The sequence below is a fragment of the Eublepharis macularius genome, chromosome 8 (genome assembly GCF_028583425.1).
Source record: "Eublepharis macularius isolate TG4126 chromosome 8, MPM_Emac_v1.0, whole genome shotgun sequence".
In the NCBI taxonomy this organism is placed as follows: domain Eukaryota; kingdom Metazoa; phylum Chordata; class Lepidosauria; order Squamata; family Eublepharidae; genus Eublepharis; species Eublepharis macularius.
This window is the reverse complement of record NC_072797.1, coordinates 41,105,154-41,128,879: the sequence shown is the minus strand read 5'-3', so window position 1 is coordinate 41,128,879 and position 23,726 is coordinate 41,105,154. Positions and strand designations below refer to the sequence as shown.

The 23,726-nt window shown below is 39.5% G+C and overlaps 2 protein-coding genes across 3 annotated transcripts in view; both read left to right on the top strand.

Annotated features, from left to right (window-relative positions):
* POLK (DNA polymerase kappa) overlaps nucleotides 1-2,357 on the top strand; it is a 48,696-nt gene extending 46,339 nt beyond the window's left edge. For both annotated transcript variants that reach the window (XM_054986227.1, XM_054986226.1), the window contains exons 14-15: nucleotides 306-357; nucleotides 469-2,357. In XM_054986227.1, coding sequence (XP_054842202.1) covers nucleotides 306-357; nucleotides 469-553 — 137 coding nt within the window. In that variant the 3' untranslated portion in view covers nucleotides 554-2,357. The remainder of the gene's footprint in view (nucleotides 1-305; nucleotides 358-468) is intronic.
* Nucleotides 2,358-6,931: 4,574 nt separating this feature from the next.
* The window catches only part of ANKDD1B (ankyrin repeat and death domain containing 1B), a 42,026-nt gene continuing 25,231 nt past the window's right edge, over nucleotides 6,932-23,726 (top strand). Inside the window, exons 1-7 of the mRNA XM_054987209.1 lie at nucleotides 6,932-7,066; nucleotides 10,231-10,334; nucleotides 13,380-13,478; nucleotides 16,830-16,928; nucleotides 17,017-17,121; nucleotides 21,115-21,213; nucleotides 23,588-23,686. Coding sequence (XP_054843184.1) covers nucleotides 6,940-7,066; nucleotides 10,231-10,334; nucleotides 13,380-13,478; nucleotides 16,830-16,928; nucleotides 17,017-17,121; nucleotides 21,115-21,213; nucleotides 23,588-23,686 — 732 coding nt within the window. The 5' untranslated portion in view covers nucleotides 6,932-6,939. The remainder of the gene's footprint in view (nucleotides 7,067-10,230; nucleotides 10,335-13,379; nucleotides 13,479-16,829; nucleotides 16,929-17,016; nucleotides 17,122-21,114; nucleotides 21,214-23,587; nucleotides 23,687-23,726) is intronic.

Genomic DNA, 23,726 nt, shown 5'->3' with positions numbered 1-23,726 from the left:
CACCTGGCATCTACACTTGCCTGATACCTGCTGTATTTTCTGCATTTTTAAGAAATCCAGTCAGCATTATTCAAAGTAGATGTGGCCATTACCCTAGTAGATCAGAATGAGATAGAGGGAGAGGGGGTTACGCGGGGGCTGTTGGGGGAAGAGGTGAGCAAGGAAAGTAATGTAGCAGGAGGAGAGAGGAGAATATATGAATGGAGACAAGGGGGCACTTCCTTCTCCACCACCCACCACCCCCGGTTATACATAATTTTCATAGCATATGTTCTGGTTTTCATTTAAAACATTTGTTTCCTCAGGAAACCTGGACACAGAACCATATGGTACAAATTCTACAGCAGGAACAAAGCGGTAAGTGCTTAGTGAAGTTTATTTGTCTTTAGAATTTATCTCTTATCGACTGTAGTGCTACTAAAGTTGCTTTAATGTACTTAGTAATATGTGTATTTTTTTTCTTTTTAGGTCTGGAACAATGGCTCCCCAGTCCACAGCCAAAAAAGCCAAGTCAAACAATTCTAAGTGTACTATAGAAACATTTTTTAAATGAATATATTTTATTAAGGATATTTTTATTGCTGTTATAGCACAGTAATGTGGATGAAAAGTACATCTCTCCGATTTTCCTATTACTTACACAAAGTATAGATGAATTTGTAATGCCCAAATTAATGTTTTAGTTGCAAACAACTACCTTACAATAATTTTTCGTATTTTGTGGGATGAAGGTGAACTGAATATTGATTTTTGTTTAGTTTCTTACACTAGTTGTTGTTACAGGAGTACTACGATTGTCTTTAAATATTATTAACTCTTAACATACTATTTAATATGGGTCTTGAACAGGAAAGAAAAAATGAAAGGACTGGGTTTTCATTTGTTTAATTTAACAGATCATGCACTTCATGAATCAGATTTTAATTTGCACTTTTGTTGATAGTTTGGGCTAAAAGGCTAAGATTTCTCAGTCTACATTTCATACTATAAAAAAAGAGGAAAATGATGATGCTTTTGTACACATACTACACTGAAAATCTTAAATTCTTTACTTTGTCATCTCCCCTCTGCTACTGTGTAGCTAAGATTTTAACACCTATTAATTTAAACAGGATATCTGTTCTCCATACAAAGATGGTCATAATTTCACGTACCATATTAAATTAACAAGGCCTGATAGATGAATGTTAATTTTGTGTCCTGAACATAGGACAGCTAACAATTTCAATCGCATCTTCTCATTTGAATTAGAAAAATGAGGAAAAGAGGAAAATGATGATGCTTTTGTACACATACTACACTGAAAATCTTAAATTCTTTACTTTGTCATCTCCCCTCTGCTACTGTGTAGCTAAGATTTTAACACCTATTAATTTAAACAGGATATCTGTTCTCCATACAAAGATGGTCATAATTTCACGTACCATATTAAATTAACAAGGCCTGATAGATGAATGTTAATTTTGTGTCCTGAACATAGGACAGCTAACAATTTCAATCGCATCTTCTCATTTGAATTAGAAAATACATCTTTTTTTGGTCTTGTTTATGGTCTAAAACAGTTTGCTAATATCTAAGAGCTCCCTTGGAACAGACTGTAGAAACATCTATGTCAGCCAGAGGTACTCTTGCTGCTTTCAGTGCATCTGTCCACAAACATTCCTTGCTTTCCTTCAACAAGAACTAACTTCACTATAATGGGGACATGCACTTATAACTTAATACTGGCATTGTCCAGTTCACCACTATAAGACTATACTAGTGTAAACAGGTCCAGTGTAAGAAGAACACAGTAGGAAAGCAAACCATGAAATCTGCATGTATAGCTAAACTTCAAATAATGAATCTTACTATGTTTGAAAGTGATTCTTGAAAATAAGGACTTTTACTGACTGTATCTTAAATATGAAGAAAATGTGTCACTTTTTCACTCTCTAAACATACTGTGTATATATGTGTGTTTGTATGCATACAAATTCTATATTGTATTTTAAAATTTTATGCGTAATATATTCACAATTTCTTATCCAAAGTTTGTGTGTGTTATGTGCCATCAAGTTGCCTCTGACCTATGGTGACCCTATGAATGAAAAACCTCCAAAACATTCTATCATTAACAGACTTGCTCAGATCTTGCAAACTGGAGGATGTGGCTTCTTTCATTAAGTCAAGCCATCTCATTTTGGATCTTCCTCTTTTCCTATTGCTATCAACTTTTCCTAGCATTATTGACTTTTCCAGAGAGTCTTGTCTTCTCATGATGTGACCAAAGTATGAATGCCTCAGTTTTGTCATTTTAGCTTCTAGGGAGATTATCCAAAGTAATTTTTATTTATATATTGTATAATAGACAAAGATTGGAGTTAGTCTATTAAAAATTCCAAAAACCAACTTCTGTGTAATACCTTTTCATTGACAAGTATCAAGAACAGTGGGCACGTTTTTGACTTCTCCAGAACTTCCATCAAACTCAATGTTCAGAACAAACAAAAAAACACAAAAGGGAAAGGTAGGGCTATAGGAAAAGAAAAATGTTCAGAACATAAGAAAGAAAAGCCCTAATTTGCATTTTACAGAGTTTTAAAATAGTAAAGAGTCCAGTAGCACCTTTAAGACTAACCAATTTTATTGTAGCATAAGCTTTCGAGAATCACAACTCTCTTTGTCAGATGCATAAGCTTTTGAGAGCTGTAACTCTCAAAAGCTTATGCTACAATAAAGTTGGTTAGTCTTAAAGGTGCTACTGGACTCTTTACTATTTTGCTACTACAGACTAACACAGCTAACTCCTCTGGATCTACAGAATTTTAGAATGTGATACAGGATATTTTAGGTTAGGTAGTCATGTTGGCCTGTAGTAAAACAGCAGGATTTGAGTCCAGTGATGTGGCAGGCACCTTTAGAGACCAACAAGATTTTCAGGGTATAAGTTTTCACTTATTTTCAGGGTATAAGTTTCCCATTTTTCAGGTGAAGAAAGCATATATCTTGAAATTCTTGTTGGTTTCTAAGGTGCCACTGGAGTTGATTCTATTGTAATACAGGATATGTGGCAGACTTAATTGGATTAGGTAGAGGAGGATGCAAAATAAGTGTCAAAAGGAACTACTTGACAGAGATGGCTATTTGACAGAGATGTGCCCCCCAAAAAGACACCAATGACAAAATGGAAGACAATCATATATATATTTAATACAAATTCCAAAATATTTGTATCATAATCAATTTCTGAAACTGCTAAAACAAATTCAGTGTAATGAAAATATTCAGAAGCTAGATAAATATGCATTATGTATGTATCTGCAAGGATATTACAGGAGCAGCCATCCCATTCCCTCATACCTTTGCTACCTTCTTTCTCCCCTACCCTGTCTCATTCTCTCTCCCTCCAACTGTCATACTCTCTGTCATCCATGCCACTACTTTTTCTCTCTCTTCCTATCACTTACTTAGGATCCTGTCTGCTGGGGTGAAAACAGTCAGGGGAGAATATGGTGGGTGCTGCAGCAGAAGCTGGAGATGGGGCCTGTGGCAGGAGGCTGCTTCACTACTGACAACATGGCAGGCAGTTGTTCCTCCTCCACCTGCTGTGGTGGCTCCTCCTTCCTGTCTGCAGTGCCATTGTTGGAGAGGCAATGATGGTGTGGCTGGCAGTGGTGGATCTTTCTCCCCCCTACCCACAGCATCACCATTGGAGAGGCAGTTGATAGCAGGGTTAGTGGTGGCCCTTCTACTCTCCCACTCACAGCACTGCTGGTGGGGCAGGCAGGATCAGTGACAGTTATGCACAAGCGCAAAGAAGTTCCTCATGGGGGGGATTAACCCCCCTCCACTTTGGGTAAGTTTTTATATTTTTCTGCAAACCTAAGGGGGGTTCACCCAAGTTTGCAGGAAAATATTGATCTCTACCTGGGTCTGATCCTCAGATTTAAGTATCTGCTGGTGGGGTGGCCAGGTTGAGAAATAGATACTTTGATAAGTGGGGGACCCACCAGGACTTATAAGGGGGCATCTCATTTTCCCCTCCACGTGTCCTTTTTCTCTTCCCTAAAAGCCTCCATAGCCTATTCCCATTTCATGCTTCCTTATGTCCATCCCACCTTCCATCCGATCTTCCCTTATCTCCCTCCCCCCTGACAGCTTCTACCTGGAAAAGTTAGCTGCTGGGCTGGGCTAGACCCATCTGCTCAGAGCCAGCCACTGGGCCAGGCCCAGTTGCACAACTGGGAGCTTGAAAGGACTTGTGGAGAGCACCTCACTTTCTGTTATATCCCCTTCCCCAAAGTATTTCTTCTTTCCCTCTTCATGGCATCTTCCATGTCCTCACTTTTCTTCCTGAGAAGAGGGAGATGTTGTTGGTGATAGTGATATTTTTATCTTTTCTGATCTGTTCTTCTGTAGTTCTACAAGACCTATTTACTGAGGAACAGAAAGACTAATGGCCTAGTCTAGGATTGCCAACTGGCCTGAGGAAAAATGTCTTATCCCTTTAATAGGGATGGGCAGCTGATGTTTTTTCATGGCATGGAGATAAATAATGACCTATTAAACCTCTGTTAAAGGGACAGGGCACTTTTTCTCAAGTCAACTCTAACCCAGTCCCATGGAACAGATTTAATTGCCATGAAAGCTGTTATTTGACAGTTGGTAATTCTATCCTTTTTTCCATAAAAACCACTTATTCTACAGATCAGCATTGTACATTTCCAAATAATCAAGAAGCCCTAGTGTTGACCAGTCACAAAGATTTGGTCTACTGTCTGGTCAAATATGAGTCATTTTTTTAAAAAAGAATTAACTTTGTTAGAACCACAAAAATACTTTAATCATCAACAAGTTTGACATTTATGCTGATCACAAAAATAATTTAGTTAACAATATGAAACAATGAAATTAACATTTTAAAATGTTATAATGAATTACTGGAGTTAGCCGTGTTAGTCTGTAGTAGCAAAATAGGAAAGAGTCCAGATGCATCATGCATCTGACAAAGAGAACTGTGGTTCTCGAAAGTTTATGCTACAGTAAAGTTGGTTAGTCTTAAAGGTGCTACTGGACTCTTTCCTATAAGGAATTACTGTAACTTGGTGTCAGAAAAAAGCTCTACAAACGAATGATGCACCAAGTTCTCTGCTTGTCTTTTATCACTGAACAACAAAGTGCATTTACAATTAAAAATGAAATTATAATAGAAAAAGCAAAATAATAGCATCGTAATAGTAAATAAAAGTCAGTTTTTAAAAGAAATTGTAACAAATAGGTAAGAAGTAAATTATTCCAGTTTTGGAGATGCTGCTAGGATTGCCTTTGACTGCTACAGGTCTAAGGTCAAGCAGCCTCTACAAATGGGATGATAATGAAACTGTAAAAGATGAATTGCCATTGGCACAGTTACAGACATTCTTGGCTTCAAGAAATACTTGACAGGAATATTTGTCCGTATTTCAATGAAGCCCTGCATTGATCTACTTCGAAAGTTACAGTCATGATACACAGCAAATGGGGTATGTGCTGATATAACAGTGGTGATGGTTACACCAACACCCAGGCTGCTAAGTCCCAGAACAGGCAAAAGATTTTTATATACTGTAGATGATTTATAGTGCAATCCTAAGTAGAGTTCCCCCAGTCTAAGCCCGTTGGTTTCAGTGGGCTTAGAATGGAGAAACTCTGCTTAGGATTGCACTGTTAGATGTGGGTAGTCTGAGTCCATCTTTAAAATGGAATCTCGTAATCGTATTATAAACATGAAAATAAACTACAAATTACAAAATACTTTTCTCATCGACTGGGCTGAATAAATGGGGGATGAAAAAACAAACCAAGTACAATATATTAGCTTACAGCTGGATAAGTATCCCTAACCACTTGATTTCATGTCTCAGTACCCAAAGCACAACATCTCATGGGACTGTTTGTATATTTATATCTGAGTTCTGGTCTACTTAAAGAGCTGGAGCAGTCTGTGATTCTGTTGTTTATGTATTCAAGATATCTGATACAAACACATGAAACTACCTTATATGGAGTCAGATCACTGCTGTATCAAGGATAGTATTGTCTGTTCTGGCAGCTGAGATCCACTATCTTAGGGAGAGACATCATGTACTGCCTGATCCTTTGAACTGGAAATGCCAGCGATTGAATTTGGGAACCTCTGCATGCAAAGCAGAAGACCTACCATAGAAGCACGGCCCCACCTAAGAATAGAAGTGTAACATTGACTCGGTGAGGCGTTTCCAGAGGCTGAACTGAAGAAAAAAAAGTTTCTCACACAATGGGGCGGGGAGTAAAGGGACTGCATTCAGACCCCACTACATCCAAAGAGGTACTGTGAAAAATAGTTGTGTTATGCATGGTTTCCAATCTGAAGTCCAGAACCGGTCTGGGCACCTGACGCAGATCCAGCAACCTAAACAACACACGCGGCATATTTTTGAGAGATTTAGCAGGCCCCTTTTCCGTTAGCGTACAATAAATGGCTGCTCGCTGATTTCTATTAGGTATCCGTCTCTTTCCATCTTGCTTCATGTCCTGCTTTTCTATTCTCTCAGGCCGATTATGCGCAACGTCGGCCGACCTTAAACCTGTTAATTTCTGCGGGTTTAGGTGTGCCCAGCGGGCAGTAAAAAGCCAAGCTTTATTTCGCTCTGCAGCAGCCATCTCATTCTATTTCCAAGCCGTTCCCTTCTTATCTCCTGCCTCGTTTCCACACTTTGCTCTTGCTGGTTTCTGTATGCTGGTCAGAACTGCACATTTTTAACTAACAGGCGGAGAGAAACAAGCGAAACGCAAGTCCCACACAAACACAGCTCGAGACTTTGGTGGCCGGTGCTTGCACACCCAAAGGAGTTGTTCCCAGGAAGCACCTCCCTCGCCAGCCGGCTGGTTCCTACTACGCCTGCTGCTCTGGCAAAGGACTCCTTGGCAGGCTGTGCCATGGAGGAAAGCTGGAGCCGCGCGATAAAAGGGCTGACTGAGCTCAGGGGCTTCCTCGGCCTGAGCCCCAGAGAAGAAAGTAGTCCGCAAGCAGTGGCAGCAGCTGAGGCGGCCAATGCCGAGACGTGTGAGTGTGGCGGCGAAAAAGATGGACTCAACCCCTTGCCTTTTCCGAGCAGACGGTGCTTTATTCGGCGTTCCCGCGGCTGCGTGTGAAAAGAGGCTCCCTTGTGGAAGGAAGGGACTGTTCTTGAGTGACCACGGGGGGTTGGGACTATTTTTTCGCTGTTGCTCGCGTTAGTTTTACTTAAATCGTAAACACCCAGGGAAGGGTCACTTTTTAAAGTATATGTTGTTTCAGTATCCAAATCATCCCCCCTCTCTTTCTCGGTACAGGTTTTAGTAGACACTGGTGTCTGTCTATAGGTGAGGTGATCAAAACCTGAGGTGGTACAGTAGATCGGCTGCTTCGAACTACGCGGGGCGTAGTTTTGAATGCTTGCTTGTTTGTGTATAAAAATACCTGCAAAAAGAAAGCCAGCATGTCAAGGAGTTAGCCTAGGATTTTTTCCTACTGTGCTAGTTGTCTAGCACTAGGTCCTTTCTAACCAAATCCAGACAACCAGAACTTCCGGCGTGCTTAACAATTTACTTGACAGTTGGACATAACTCTCATAATAATAGAACTTTCAGATATCCAGTGGAATTGATGGGCAATAGATCCAGGGCAAACAAAATGAAACACTTATTGTTGTGATGGATGCTAGTTTAGCTAGATTTAAAAGATGATTTCATGGACGATAGGGCCATCAATGGCTATTTGTTACAGTGATTAAACTAAACCTCCATGTTCAGAGGAAGTGAGTGACCCTCAGACAAAAGATTTGTTGTGGATTCCAACCCAGACCAAACCCAAACATCATCTGAAAAAAAGTGTATGACTTGCCCAATTCAATAGCCTCCAGGTAGAGTTGCCAGGCACTAGCTGGCACTAGCTGGCAAATGGCAGAAGTGGGGGCATGGAGTGTATGTACTGTCAGTGATGGCATGACATCAATTCCAGGGGAAATGATTGAGTTTCCGATGATTTCTAGAGTGGACTGATATAACTTCTGGGAAGTGACCTCACACAGGTGCTGATGCTGTTTCCTCATCTCAATTTTCTTTCACCTGATACAGCAGAAAATAGGAGCTAGGGGCAGGGAAGCCCCACCCGGGGGGGGGGGACTGGCAACCCTGGCTCAGAGTGACCAGAGCCCCTAGAATTTTGTCCCCACCCTTGGTATGCGTACTGAAGGGCAACAATATGGGAAGACATTGGTTTCTGTGGCTGGTAGGTGTTCTGGGAGCATGTAGTTGGCCACTGTGAAACAGGTTGTTAGACTTGATGGCCAATTGGTCTGATCCAGCACAGTCGCTCTTAGGTTACTATCTAATGCATTGAAAATTACTGAATATTGTTGGGGGACTGGGCCTTTCCTCCAGAACGAACATGGGAAATGAATCCCTCAAATTAGTGGGGAAATTGCACTTTAAATTTGCAACTTTCAGTAGGTTTCCTTTTACTGTCCAGGCCAGAAATAAAAGGCACCTCTATTTCTCATCATTTTCTTCATTAGTACTTCAAATATGAACAATTCCTAAGAAGTTTTTAAAACAGCCACAATCCCTGTGTATTATGTTCTCCTAATTTTTCTTTGTGGATAGAAAATAAGAAACTGAAAGTTGGGTATAGGCCAAAGTTCAGAATGCTGAAGTACCAGCCTGTCCTGTTTGCTTCATTCCAGCCAAACAGAGGGAAAGACACACATTTTCTGTTATTTTCATTGTTTTAGTACATGACATATTAACAGAATGAGGAAGCAATCTCTCTCTCTCTCTCTCTCTCTCTCTCTCTCTCTCTCTCTCTCTCTCTCTCTCTCTCTCTCTCTGAAAACCATCACACAGGGTTGCCAATTTTGCATTAGGAAATTTTTGGGTGTGGAGCCTGCAGAGGGCAGAGATCGGGGAGAAGAGGAACCACAGTGGGGTATAATGCCATAAACTCTACCCTCCAAAGCAGCATTTTCTTAGGGGAACTGATCTTTGAAATTTGGAGATCCATTGTATTTGGAAATCCATTGTATTTCTTGGAGATCTCCAGGTGCTGCCAGGTGAAAACCCTACAATTACAAGTAGTCATAATAAACAGAACATTAAATGAAGAGGCTGTAAAGTCAGATTTTTTTCCTCTACAATATCAATTGGATACTGATTGCGGTTAATTCCAGAAGGATATCTGTGTAAGTCTGTTCCAGCCAAAACAAAGAGCCTTGTGGCACTTTTATATATACTATAGCATAAACAGACACTGGCTCACAAAAGCTTAGGTAAAAAGGTAAAGGTAGTCCCCTGTGCAAGCACCGAGTCATTACTGACCCATGGGGGGACATCATGTCACAACATTTTCTCGGCAGACTTTTTGTTATGGGGTGGTTTGCCATTGCCTTCACCAGCACAAAAGCTTAGGCTACTGTAAATGTGTTAGCTTTTAAGATAATACAAGACTGTTATTTTTTAAGCTTGCTGCACACTAGAAACAGGATAGTGTTGCTTCAGTAATATCAATCTGGATCTAACTTTGACTTGGACATGATCTGTTCCTTTGTTCTTAATCTGTTCTTATAGTTCTTAATTAAATTGGGTGGGTTCTGTCTCTCATTTCTTTGCTGAAGTCAAACATGATAGTCAAACATCTAACTTGCAAATTAAAAGTTGTTTCTTGATCTGAAATCTCTTTTCCATTGCTTATATATTAAATATTTCATATTCATTATATACTAATCTTTTTTTCTAAAGATATCCAGACTACACACTCTTAAGTACCAATTGATTCAGTGGTGCTTACTCCTAAGTATGTATTCTTAGGACTGCAGCCTGAGATTCTTAATACACATAAAGATGTACATGATCTTGAGTGATGTGGAGAAATAAGTAAATAATATATAAACTGGCATAGCTAAATCCCTGTAAGAACAAGTCATTCAACTTTGTTTAGGGCCAGCAGTTAGAGTGTTAGACAAGAATCAGGGCAACCAAGGTTTGAATCCCCAGTCTCCCATGAAAGGTCCCTGGGAGACTGGGTCAGTTGTGCACTTTTAGCCTAACCTACCTCATAGGGTCGTTGTGAGGATAAAATGGAGGAAAGGAGAATTACGGGTTCCCATTGGGGAGAATGACAGGATATAAATGAAGTAAATTAATAAATTTCTTGTAGTCATTTCTTAAATACCATTTTGTTTTGTTTTATAGTGCTACCAGATGAGAAAGAATTTCAAAATGCTGCTAAAACTAATAATCTGGATACTATGGAAAGACTATTTAAGAGAAAAGTTAATATTAATGCTGTAAATGATGTAAGTATAAAATATATATGATAATCCAATAATCAGCAATATAAAGTACAGCTAAACCTAAAGAGGGTTACGAAAAGTTCCATTGCATGTAACTTTTGAATAAAGAAGACATTTTCTATGGAGAATTTTGGCAACAATCACATTCTTTCATTAATTTAGCAAGAGTGATGGTTTCTTTGCCATATTTTGAAACTTTTGTTGTTGCACAGTATAGTAGACCCTTGCCATTTGCAGATTCATGATTTGCAATTTCACTTATTTGTTGTTCTATCACATGATTTTTGTATGTAACCTGTTTTTATTCTTATTGCACTATCATTGTAATCATTATATCGTTAAATTTTGCATGAAATTTGGGAGTTTAGCTAGTGGGAGGCAGAACCCATTTCACCACTTGTGGTAATCCCAGGAATGGATCCTTCATGAAGGACAAAAGTCTAGTGTAGTCACTGGGCAAGACAGGAAGCCAAGATTATTGGAGGCTGAAATCAAATATTTTTTAAGGATGTAAAAGATACACTTGTAGAGCCTCTGTTGCATGTGATAGGCACAGTAATTTATTCTATTGTATCTGCTCAAGCAGGTTTTTGAAAAGCCTCAAAAACTAACAAGTTATTAATGAGCATGTTAATGATAAGCAATGATATTTCTTTCATTCTGCCCTGAGCTCTCTGAAGTTTCATCTGTCTCCATCCTAAACTATTTTTCCTTCCCTGCTGTGATCCTCTCTGTTCCTGACAATTTTGTTTAGCTGTACACCCCCACAACACATCCTAATCTGCAAATTAGTTTCAGTTCATTTATCAGTGCTTATCATTATTTGGGTTGCAACCTGATACATACTTACTTGAGAATAGATCCCTCTGAAATTAGGGTGTTTTCTCAGTAAGCATGCAGTGGGGGTGGGCTGCTAGAGTATTTTCACATATAATTTTTTAAAATTACATAGAGATTCTCTCATCTTGTTTGTACTACATGTGAACACAAGACACAACAACAGAAGAAAAACTAAATGTATATTCTAATTGATCCAATTTTTACATTTGCATTATAAACCAGTATAAGTCCAATTTAGGTGAAACCTCAAAAATGCAGAGAAAAAACCTTTAGACTTTATCAAGCTTATTTGAAAGCCAAAGTATTCAAGCTTCACTGGAAAACATCCGTAGTTTTTAAAAACAGTGATGAGTTTGTGCTAAAAGTGGGCTCTATACTCTATGCTCTCAAGTTATTAATTTAAATATATATATCACACTTTCTTGTGTTGCAGTTGAGCCAATTTCCAACATAAACAGTAAATCCAAATAATAAACATTTAAAACATTGAAATAAGATATTTAAACAATTTAAAGCAGCGGGTTCCATAAAGGTCAAAGTAAAAATGCAAGTCAGCATAAAATACACAAAATAAAAAGAAGTAAGAATTCAGCATACAAGTATAGAAGATTTGGGGTAGGAAATTACAATGAAAACAAATGACAGAATAAAGAAGTTTGGGTCTGTTCTGACAGAAAGCCAAGTTTGGTACCAAGTTAAGTTGGGCTTTCCACAAGCAAGGCACCATATCTGAAATGACAGCATCTGTCATGGTCATCCAGATGCCATCTGAGGGTGAGGGGTTTAAAAGCAAGACCTGGGATTATAATGATACAGCCTGGGTAGACTCAAGGGTCATTTCGTAGAAAAAGAGCTGGAGGAACTCATTAGCATAACTCATTAGCATATGCCACGCCTCTTGCCATCACCGGAAGTGTGCCATTAGTATATGCAAATGCCACACCCCCTGACATCACCTATTCTTGCTGTTTTGGACCCAATCCTGGCCATTCAGGGCCAAAATTGGACCCAGATTGGCAAAAAGGGGCTGAAAATGGCTGAAAGGGGACACAAAATGGTCAGGATCAAGCCACTGATGAGCGGGAGAGTGATCCACCACCCGTCAGAGGCCCGATCCAGGCCATTTCAGCCCCAGTCCAGGCTGAAACGGGCCCAAAATGGCTGAGAGTCAGGTGGGCAGGGCCACCTGACATGTGACCTCTTTGGGGAACTGCCGGAACTGTGTTCCTGTGTGTTCCCCCTCGAAATGAGCCCTGGGTAGACTCATACAGGAGAGGTAGTCCTTAAAGTCCAGATTGTTTTGAGATTTGAAGGTAAAATCAGTGTCTTGGATTGGGCCCAGAAATGAAGAATAGGCAGCAGCCATCTGTCTAAGCATTGGTGAACTGTATTGCCTGTAATTAATGCAACATAGTGACCTTGCTGTCACATTTTGAACACACTGACAGTTCTGAAGCATCTTCAGAGGCAAGCAACATGCCCACTGTGCATAGGCTTTAAAAAAACCAAAAAACCCTCTTAAACTGTATTGTTTTTGTACTGCAGATAGTAGGAGGGAGGGAAGAATTTAATATTTATTCTTTTAGTATCAAAATATAATGTTTTCATATTGGTAACCAAGTTCATAAATAACATACAATTATTATTAATTTCATGTCAATGTTTCCTGTACCATATAAAAGGTTGTATTAGCATTTATGGTAGTGCATTACTTAAGAACAGCATGATGGTACCTGTATTTTTATCTGTCCACCTGGCTGCAGAGTTTAATATCCACAAAAATAACATTTTCCGCACACTCACATTACAGCAGGTTTTGTTTGCACATACTCTTCAGCCTCCTTATGAACAAATATTTTACTATTCCACAGTAGCCATCGACTTTTATCTACAAATATTTACTCATTTGTCTTATCTCCATTATATGTACTACAGTTAGTCACACTGGTAATATTCCTTGTATTTTTAGGAGTATGATACTCATTTTCTTTGAGAAATCAAATTAAAAGTCTGTTGATCAGTGCTACTGGAAAGGAAAAATAGAAATCTGGAGTTCTGAACAAGTCCATAACAACAAATTTTGCTAATGTGAAGAAGTATGTTTAAATTGGTTAATGGCACTGACCAGATGATTTAATGCTCCTTGACAATATACTGTGTTGATCCTTTTATCATGTTTTTATTTTATAATTTTTCTCCTTATATTAGCTGAAGCGCACTGCGCTCCATTTTGCTGTTGCTGGAAATCATCTCTCTTCAGTGGACTTCCTTCTTTGTCACAAAGCTAGAGTTGATATAGCAGACAAGGTAAGCAAAAACACATCTTCGTTAGTTTCATCCATGATGGATATCTGACAAAGGGAGCTTTGGCCCTTGAAAGCTCATGCCCTGGAAATGTAGCTGTTGTCAAAGGTGCTACTGGACGCGAATTTTGCACAACTTCATTATTTACCCTCGCTGACTGAAATTCAGGAATCCTATTGAAGTTCAGGATGGGAACTTTGATAGTGACAGATAATTTGTGCCCACATTATTTAACAATAATGTTAAATTATTGCCCCGTGGGAGCCCCGTGGTGCAGAGTGGTAAGCTGCAGTACTGCAGCCCAAGCTCTGCTCACGACCTGAGTTCGATCCTAGCAGAAGTTGGGTTCAGGTAGCCAGCTCGAGGTTGACTCAGCCATCCATTCTTCCGAGGTCGGTAAAATGAGTACCCAGTTTCCTGGGAGTAAAGTGTAGATGACTGGGGAAGGCAATGGCAAACCACCCTGTAAAAAGTCTGCCAAGAAAACGTTGTGATGCGATGTCCTCCCATGGGTCAGTAATGACTCAGTGCATGTACAGACTACCTTTACCTTTACCCATTTAACAATAATCATTTTCTGATTGAAAAATGTGGAACCTGAATATTTTCCTCAACTGTGACAATAATTTAATGGACTACTTTTTGTTGGTAGGGTCTGCTTTTGCAGAGGCAAACATGTTAGTTTGGAAACTCTCCAGCAGAAAAAGTTACACAGTATGGCAAATGGATAAAGATATGTTAAGCAGGATAAAGAATTGCCTTGGTATTCCTTTCAGTCCCTGTGTTCTAGACAAATATCAGCCATGTCATGCCATTCACCAATAGTCCTAAGAAACTATTTGCTTTATTTATTTAGCATATTTATTTCTCATCTTTCTATTTCATTCTCTATATAACATCTTTAAACTTGATTTTTATAGATTGCTTTTAAGAGACTCTTTTTTTAGCTATTCAATGCTTTATGCTATTTTTATGCCCAGGCTGGGCTTTTAATTCTTAATAACTTTTATTATACTGTGTTTTTATGATGTTTTATTTTGTAAACCACCTTAAGCAGGTTCTCTGGAGAGGTGGTATAGAAGTTTCCTAAATAAATAAATAACAACAAGAATAGCAATAAAATTAAGCAAAACCACAAATCCAGGAAGAAATCATTAAAACAACATAAATAAAACCTCAAAACACAGTTACACAATCATAACCAAAAGCCTAATACTAAAATAATCAAAATTGAGTTTATCCCTCTTCAAAGAGCACTCTTCACCATCCTCTAAGGGCTGGTGGGGGCTGGCCAGGCTTCTTGGAGCCAGGAATTCCAGTGTTTGGGCAATGAGTAAGAAAAGCACTCTTCCGTATACCAACTAATCTCATTCCCTAAAGGCAGGCATGTGGAGAACAACAGTGGAAGTTGGCCATAATAAGAATTGTTGCAGAATAAAGATAACAAAGATGTAAGGGAGATACCATGCCTTTGATATCTATTTTCCCAAGTTCTACAGAATTTGAAATATATATTTCAGCTGATTGGTATGTTGCATAAGCTATTTTAGGGTACATTAACTGGAATTTGGTGAGGTAGTTAAATGTTCAGGGAAACTAATGTACTAATCTTAATGTGGTCATTTATTATTTTATTAATTAAGAAGTTTGCTATTATAGCAATTTAAATTGCATGTTATGTGTATTAATATGCTTTGCATTGACTCAGTCACTCATGCAGACATAAAAATCGTTTGACTGCTTTACTTGTTAAAAAGCTGATGATTTCTACAAATGGAACCAATTTTCATCTGGGGAATGGAACTTCCCTGTCTCCCCCACCCTTTGCAGACCCAAATGCCCCTTGAAATGCTGTTCCTGGGGCAAAGGGGATCCCCAAGGAACAGTATGAGGGGAGTCACAGTTGTGTAACAGGAGTGGGAAATCAGCAAAAATTGCCTCTCCCTTCTGTGTGTGGAAATTCTTCCTCTGAAACCAAGACAGTATTTGGTAAGTATAGGCAAATTATGGTTTGCCCTTGCCCCACAAACCAGTAATTCAGTTTGTGGATTATTACTAATTTGGAATTCTGGTTTTCAGGCAAATGTAACTCATAGTTTGTCAGTTTTGGTATACCTAGGGTTGCCGGTCCTTGGTTGGCAATCCATGAGATATGGGGGAATGGGGACACTCGCTTGAACGGCATCCCCAGGATTTCAGACTGCATAACCAGAAGTGATGTCACTGCATTGTGGGATGCTATAGCACTGATAGACTTTCTAATAATGATAGAGTGTCTGGCAACACAGAGGCATCACTACTGACTGTGCAGCTGTAAATGATATCATGGCATTGTCAGATGCCACCTTCATTTTCTTCTGCCAGTCCATTGAATGCTGGCAGTGAACAGGGGTGGTTCAGTAGGGGTTTGTCCATGAAAAGCAGACAAATAACGCTCCTAGGCATACCATTGACAACTTGTGATTTGTTGAAAAACCTAAAATAATTATTGCCCAAGGGAAAGAAGGGGTGCCTTCCAGGCTTTTTTTTGAAGTTGCAAGTCATAATAGGTAGGACAAGCTATCTTTATTCCAAATGTTTGCCTCAGATTTGAGGCAAGCATTGATAGCTGCTGAGAGATGTATTTATGATGAAAAAGTGCTATATGCATGTTGTCACCGTATTTATTGATTTGCTTCAATTGTACCCCATCCTTCTCCCAATGGAGACACAAAGTGTTTACATCCTCCTCCTCTCCTCCATTTTATCCTCAGAACAACCCTGTGAGGTAGGTTAGACTGAGAGAGTGTGAATGGCCCAGATTTCCATTGCAGAGCTGTGATTCAAACTTGGGTCTCCCAGATCCTAGTTCAACCTTCTAACCATTTTACTACGCTGGCACGGTATCTATTCATCCAGGGTCTTATACCTGGTCTACACATGCAGCAAACTAGGTAGTTGAAACCTGAGATGGTAGAGTGGATGGTATCACTTTAGGCTGCAAAGGATGCTGTCTCATGTCAAAAAACAGAAAAGCCAAGAGAGAGGCTCTCCACTATGCTGTTTGATACTTGCTATGAATCTTTTTTTGGTAAAGGAACACTAAAACTATAAGTTGTACTTGCAATTAGAAGTGTTACAATCCATTCTACCATCTCAGCATGCTGACAATTTCATTCTGCTTCTTCTAAACCAGGCCTTACTCCCAGTTATGTAGTCTTAAATGGAGATTTCCACATTTTGTAGAATTGGTTAAACCTTGTTATGTTCTTTTACTATACCATGCCATGCTATAGAAATGCAACAGAATAGTTTGGAGTTCTATTCTACTTCACAGTGCCTGTTGTGACTTGCATTTTTTCTTTTTGTTTGAAGCATGGACTCACTGCGGTTCATCTTGCTGCTTGGTCTGGAAATTTGGACATAATGCTAATGTTGATTAAAGCAGGTGCTGATCAGAAAGCTAAGAACCAGGTAAGTTATTGACAAATCTAAACCAACTTCTGCTTGCACACAACATTTTCTAATTCCATTTTACAGATTTCTTCTGCCTTTTTCTTAGGAAGGAAAGAATGTCCTGCACTTTGCAGCTCAGAACAATAATGTTAGAATAGTGCAGTATTTTATCCAAGACCTTCATTTGACGGATCTCAATAAACCTGATGAGGTACCAACCCTAAATATACAATATATTATTGGGGTATTTGTAAATACTGTTAATAATATTTTAACACTTTTCATTATAAATGGAGTAAATATGAATATAGTGCAGCTGTATTTTTGTCTTGCAATAGATGTTTCCTTCAGTAATTACTTTCTTATTGTATCCTTTAAGTCTTCAGGATTTATGTAGATAAGTGATGTGTTTGTAGCATACTGGACAGAAACCTTTTCCATGCAGGATCTGATTCTACATGTATTTGATGTGTTGATTTTGATTTATGTTTCTGTAGAAGTTTAGAACAAATATCAGTCTTTGCCAGGCCTTTTTTTCTGGGAAAAGAGGTGGTGGAACTCTATTACTACATGGGAATGTAGTAATTTTGGAAATGTGTGATGACGTCACTTCCGGAAGTGACACCCCACCCCACCCTTCCCGGAAGTGATGCCACTTCCTGGAAGTGATGCCGCTTTCCGGAACCCAGCACAATGCATTACGATGAGATAAATGTTAGTAAGCTTGGAAAATTACACTATTATGAGAAAGGGTTTTTTTCCTTTCTGTATCCTCTACAGAAAGTGAAATCTTCCATTCCCTTTCCCAAACATTTCATTTCTTTGGAATCATATTTTAAAATATGAAAGAAGGAGGGGGCCTCTAAAAATCCAAAACCCATCTCACAAATCTAAATTCTAACAGATTCACTCTACCAGCGTAGAAAAAAAAATCCAAGATTCTCTCTCAAAATTCTAGTCTGAAATTCCTAATCTAATGAATATTGAATTTTCAAATTTTCAGGGAGGGTTTTGCTTTACTGGAGCAATTCAAAAGAAGGTACTCAACTTTAGCTGCATTATATTTATACTTAGTTTAAAATGACTTTTTTTTTGTTGCCTGCCAACTCTACCTTACCAATGGCTAAGCTGTTGTGACATTGTGAAATGCTCATAAATATTCCAATGTCCCACACAAACAATATTCATTAAAACTTCCTTATCACCCATATGTCCGCTGCAATTTCAGTGATGTTAATCAGCTACGGGTGGGGAGAACCATTTGAGTTACAGGTATTAAGACATAAGAACACCTATATGCTGATGAATATATTGATTAAAGCCTTCTGTGACTTGGACACAGCTATCCATTCCTAGCATAAAACTGGAATAACCATAACTGATATTTTAACTAATACAAATAACCATATCTGATATATTTAACTAACACAGAACCAATCTGCATTCAAAAGCTGTGCGAACCATAACAATGTCAACTTCAGTCAACAAAAGAATGAAAGCAACACACACACACACACACACATAAATGCACAGCCCCACCAACCCCCTTGAAAAGAAAGCAGAATGAACTCAAAGCAGCACACACACACAGCACCACCCCTGAAAAGAAAGCAGAATGAACACAAAGCAGCACACATACAAACACAGCCCCACCCACCCACCTCCCTGAATGAAAATAAAACAGAATGAACTCAAAGCAGCACACGCATACATAGAAACCCCTGAATGAAATGAAAGCAGAATGCACTCAAACTCTGGAGGGTCCCAGCAGCTATGCTTGCACTCTCTCTCTCTCTCACTCACTCACAGAGGAATGAAAAGAAAGCAGCATGAACTTACAGCAGCTTACCCTCCTCTGCAGAGCCCACACTGGGCCCCATCTCACTCTCTCTCACACTCTCACACTCACTCTCACACTCACTCACTCAGGAATGAAAAGAAAGCAGAATGAACTCAAAGCGGCCAGCTTAGCCTCCTCTGCAGAGCCTGCACCAGGCCCAAGCAGTGTCTGCTTGTTCTCTCTCTCTCTCCCTCTCCCCCCCGTGTGAATGAAAAGAAAGCAGAATGAACTCAAAGCAGCTTAACCTCCTCTGCAGAGCCTGCAGGGCCGAAGAAGGAAGGAGTCACGTGGGCAGATTCTAGAACTGTCGGAACACCATTCCGTGGCGTTCCCCCTCAAAAAAAGCTCTGGTTTGTAAAACTACACCATTAAGACAATTTTAAAAGGTACATGTAAATTATATAGGGGGAAGTGGGAGAGAGAATGCACACAAAAAAAGATTTGTGATCTGTACCAACTTGATGCTTTCCCAAATAAAAGAAGGTGGTCAGCCTCAATTTGATTCAAGTAAAAGTTGTATTTCTTACACTTATTTATTTTATTATTTATTTTATTTTATTTGACTTATATCCCGCCCTCCCCACGAATGGGCTCAGGGCGGCTCACATCATAATTAAAACACAAACATGAACAATACACATAGACTACAATAACTAACACACTTGTTATAAAAACAATGAACAGCAGCAAAGCAAGCAGTGCAAGCAGTCCCCGTAGGCTGGAGCAGGCAAGGGGCGGGGCCAGGCAGATGGAAAAGCCCAGTCCTTGATGGAAGAAGCTCCCTTGGCAGCAGCGGCAGCAGCAGTGCAATCAGTGCAATCACTTAAGTGCAATCAGCCATCCTAAGTAGAGTGATACTCTTCAAAGTCCTTTGAAGTCAATAGCAGGAAGACTTTGTATTTATGCCTTGTGGATCTCTTGCAAAACATTCGTGCTGAATGTAGTTTAGTAAAAGATGTACTCTGCCCATAATGGGAATGCATCAGGGCAAGTTGTCACTCAGTTTTCCCCTTTTGCCACCTTTAATCTGTGAGGTTATAACTTTTTATCAGGAGTATTAACTAAGGCTCTGGAGGTTAAGCTCTGCTAGTTAAACATGCCTGCTAAATTTACCCCTGCCAATAGTTACGACCATATTCTTCTTCTTCTTCTTAGCTCATAATACTGCCTTCCTGTCATATCTACATAAATTTCAAGTCTCTGGTATAGCATATTTAAAGTTTTTGACCTCTTTGGCCTAGGCTTGCCAGGCCCCACACCATAGCAGGGGATTCCCTACTGCCAGCCTCCACACCCTGCAACCGCTTACCTGGCCAACAGGGGGGAAAGGCACCAGAATACGGGGTAGCAGACCTAAATCACTGTATTTTCACTTTATATAGGAGATCTGTATAGGTTCTTTTAATAGTATCACATACTTTGTAGCATCTGTTGGAAGAAAAGATTGAATAGTGAACAATGAATGGGCATGGGCCAGAAGCCCCTATCAGTCAGGGCTCATTTCGAGGAGGAACGCACCAGAACACAGTTCCGGCAGTTCCCCAAAGAGGTCACATGTCAGGTGGCCCTGCCCACCTGACTCTCAGCCATTTTGGACCCCTTTTTGGCCATTTTCAGCTCCTTTTTGCCATTTTGGGCACAATTTTGGCCCTGAATGGCCAGGATTGAGTCCAAAGCAGCCAGGATAGGTGATTGTCAGGGGGTGTGGCATATGCAAATCAGTTATGCTAATGACACATTTCCAGTGATGTCAAGGGGTGTGGCATATGCTGATGAGTTATGCTAATATGTTATGCTAATGAGTTCCTCCAGCTCTTTTTCTATGAAATGACCCCTGCTATCAGTTATAATCAGTCCTAAAGAGAGTTACACACTTCTAAGTCCATTGAAGCCAATGGTTTTAGAAGGCTGTAACTCTGCTTAGAATTCACTGTATATAACTAATATTGTGAGCCAACTTGAGCATGTATTTGAAGGGATGGCATATACATATGAGTCAGCATGGTGTAACAGTTAGAGTGTCGGACTAAGATCTGGAAGAACCAGGTTGGAATCCCCACTCTGCCATAGAGACTCGCTGAGTGACCATGGGCCCGTCACACACTGTCAGCCTAACCTACCTCACGGAGTTGTTGTGAGGATAGAATGGAGGAGAAGAGAATTATATAAGCCACCTTAGGTCCCCACTGAGGAGAAAGGTGGGGTGTAAATGAAGTAAATAAAATAAATAATTGTCCAGCTGTTTGTAGTCATGTGGATTGGTCCTACAATTTGTGTGTGTGTTGGAATTCTGCTTCTTAGCAAAACTTTTATAAGAGGGTTTTCCCTTCGGTGTTAATAACCTCTGGCGTTACTGTTTCTTAGAATGGTAGAAAGCCATTCCTTTTGGCAGCTGGAATGGGCCATGTGGAAATGATAAATGAGCTGATTTCCCTTAACCTAGTCACTTCAGAAAAAGACAATGTAAGTTTATGACATTACATTCCAATAATGACTTGTCTCTGTGCACTTCATGATATGTGACACACACAACTAACAGTGCCATCCTAAGGAGACTTACAATTTTCTAAGTCCCTTGAAGTCAGTGGTCTTAAAAGGGTGAAACTCTGCTTAGGATGGCACTATACAAGCTGTAAATCTTACTATGATGATGTATTGAATGTGGAGTGGATTCTGGTAATAAAACCACTAAGAGAAATTATATCTGTTAGTGCTTAATTTGAATATGGTTTTCTATACACAGCACACCATATGATGCATGCTGAAGTTTAAGTTATGAAAAAATCATGCTTTATATCATTATATCTAATAATAAAGTGACTGGCCTCCTTGCCAAATGCAAAAGCAGAAAAAAGAAGCTGTACTCTAGCAAGGTAGGCATATGTATATACCAGGGCAATCTGGGAGGGAAAAAAGCTCTGGAAAAGAGTCTCCCTCCAGTCCACCCTGGCTCTGCACCCCAAAAGGGGGAAAGAGAACAAGCTGGGCCCTCCGTTGCTGCACTGCACAAGTGAGCAAAGCCAGGCCCATTTCTCACTGCTGTGCTGCGTGTGTGCATAAGCCAGGCCTCATGAGACACAGGTCATTGACTTGTGACAGATTGTGCCAGTCCCCTGCTTAGGTTGCGGGAGCCCTGGGAGGTATAGGGACTACCCCAGTGGGGTCCTGGTGGAGGCCATTGGCCTATTGGGACTTTTCTGAGTGGCCTTAATGGCCAATCCACCCATACTATATACCCAGTGAACAACCTCAGTTTTGCAAGAAATATAACTTTAAATTCACCCAAAGGAAAAAGCTGCTTCCCCAAATGGTCTACTGTCTACTGAGAACTAGGAGTACAGAATTCTGAGGACGAGTGTGTGTGCGGAACAGCATGTTCAAGCCTCTGAGGGCTTACAAATGCCTGAAGGGGAGATTGTGAGTGAGGTGAGGTGAGATTTCCAATTACATCTCCCTACCCAAAATTCTTCAGCTTGTGAGAGCCAGTTTGGTGTAGTGGTTAAGTGCAGCAGGACTCTAATCTGGAGAACTGGGTTTGATTCCCCACTCCTCCGCTTGAAGCCAGCTAGGTGACCTTGGGTCAGTCACAGCTTTTCCAGAGTTCTCTCAGTCCCATTCACCTCACAGGGTGTTTTGTTGTGGGGATAATAATAACATACTTTGTAAACCGCTCTGAGTGGGTGTTAAGTTGTCCTGAAGGGCGGTATATAAATTGAATGTTGTTGTTATAAAAATGTTCCTGTATGGCTTAATTTATATAACTAGTGTCTGCTCACTGAAAAATACTAATTCATGATTCATGCATTTAAATTGGTGAGCAGTATGTACATTTAGTTAGTGACTCAGAGAACACTGTGTTTTTGTTTTACAAAAACAATATATTTACAAAATATATTTAAAATATATTTACAAAATATATTTACAATATATTTACAAAATACAAATAATCCCACTCACAGGTTTGCCATCTCAGCATTCCATATTAATTCTTATTCAGTGTCTTATGTTCCTTGCCAGATTGCAGATTCCTTCCCAAAGTTTATAGAGGTTTGTTGTCTCATTCTTCATGCTTTTCCTACTATCCAGTCCCTATGTTTGTCTGTTCCATGGAGGGATAGACTGTAGGTAGCAGGAAGGGTGTGGAGAATGAAATTAAAGTCCAGGAGGGTTAGAGAGAAGCAGCACGTGGAAAAGAAGAAGGGAGAGCTATGCAACAGCCTAATTTTCTAATCTTTGACCACTGAGTGCCCGTTCTCTTGTTCCTGAACATTTATTAGACTGCCCACACAACACCAAGCTTTTCTCTGCAACTTCAGGGGCTAAAATTTTGCTAGTAGAAAGAAGAACAAAAGCTGTGATTCTTCTTTTCAACATAATCAGTTAAATGCTATTTAAAACTTTTATATCATGATACTTTGTTAAAACAATGTACAAGGCAGATAAGTATAAGGCAGAAAAAGCAGTAAAATCTATAAATTACTGAAGCATAGCAAAACTACAATTAAAAACAAAATAATTTTCCCCTAAAAATTTTAATCCCGCCAGATATCATCATCATCATCATCATGATAATATCAGGGGTAAACTTTATATGTAATATTTAAAATATGTTTACAAAGTACAAATAATTCCAGTCACAGGTTTGCTGTCTCAGCATTCCATATTAATTCGTATTCAATATGTTATGTTTCATGCCAGATTGCAGATCTGGCTAAACCTGAGAATGCAGTGTATGTACAACCTTGCATGTAAAATCTACTTACTGTTTCCATCAAAGGTGTTTGTTTTTAGTGCTTTTATGAATATGCGGTATATTTCTCTGTGTTTTATTTTAAAGCAAGGAAACACTGCATTGCATCTAGCTGCTAAAAATGGCCACAGTGAGGTGGTTGAAATTCTTCTTCAGCAGTGGGAAGAAATAAACGAGTTAAACCAGGTAAAAAGAAAAGCAAATACTTCAAGGGTCCCCAACATTT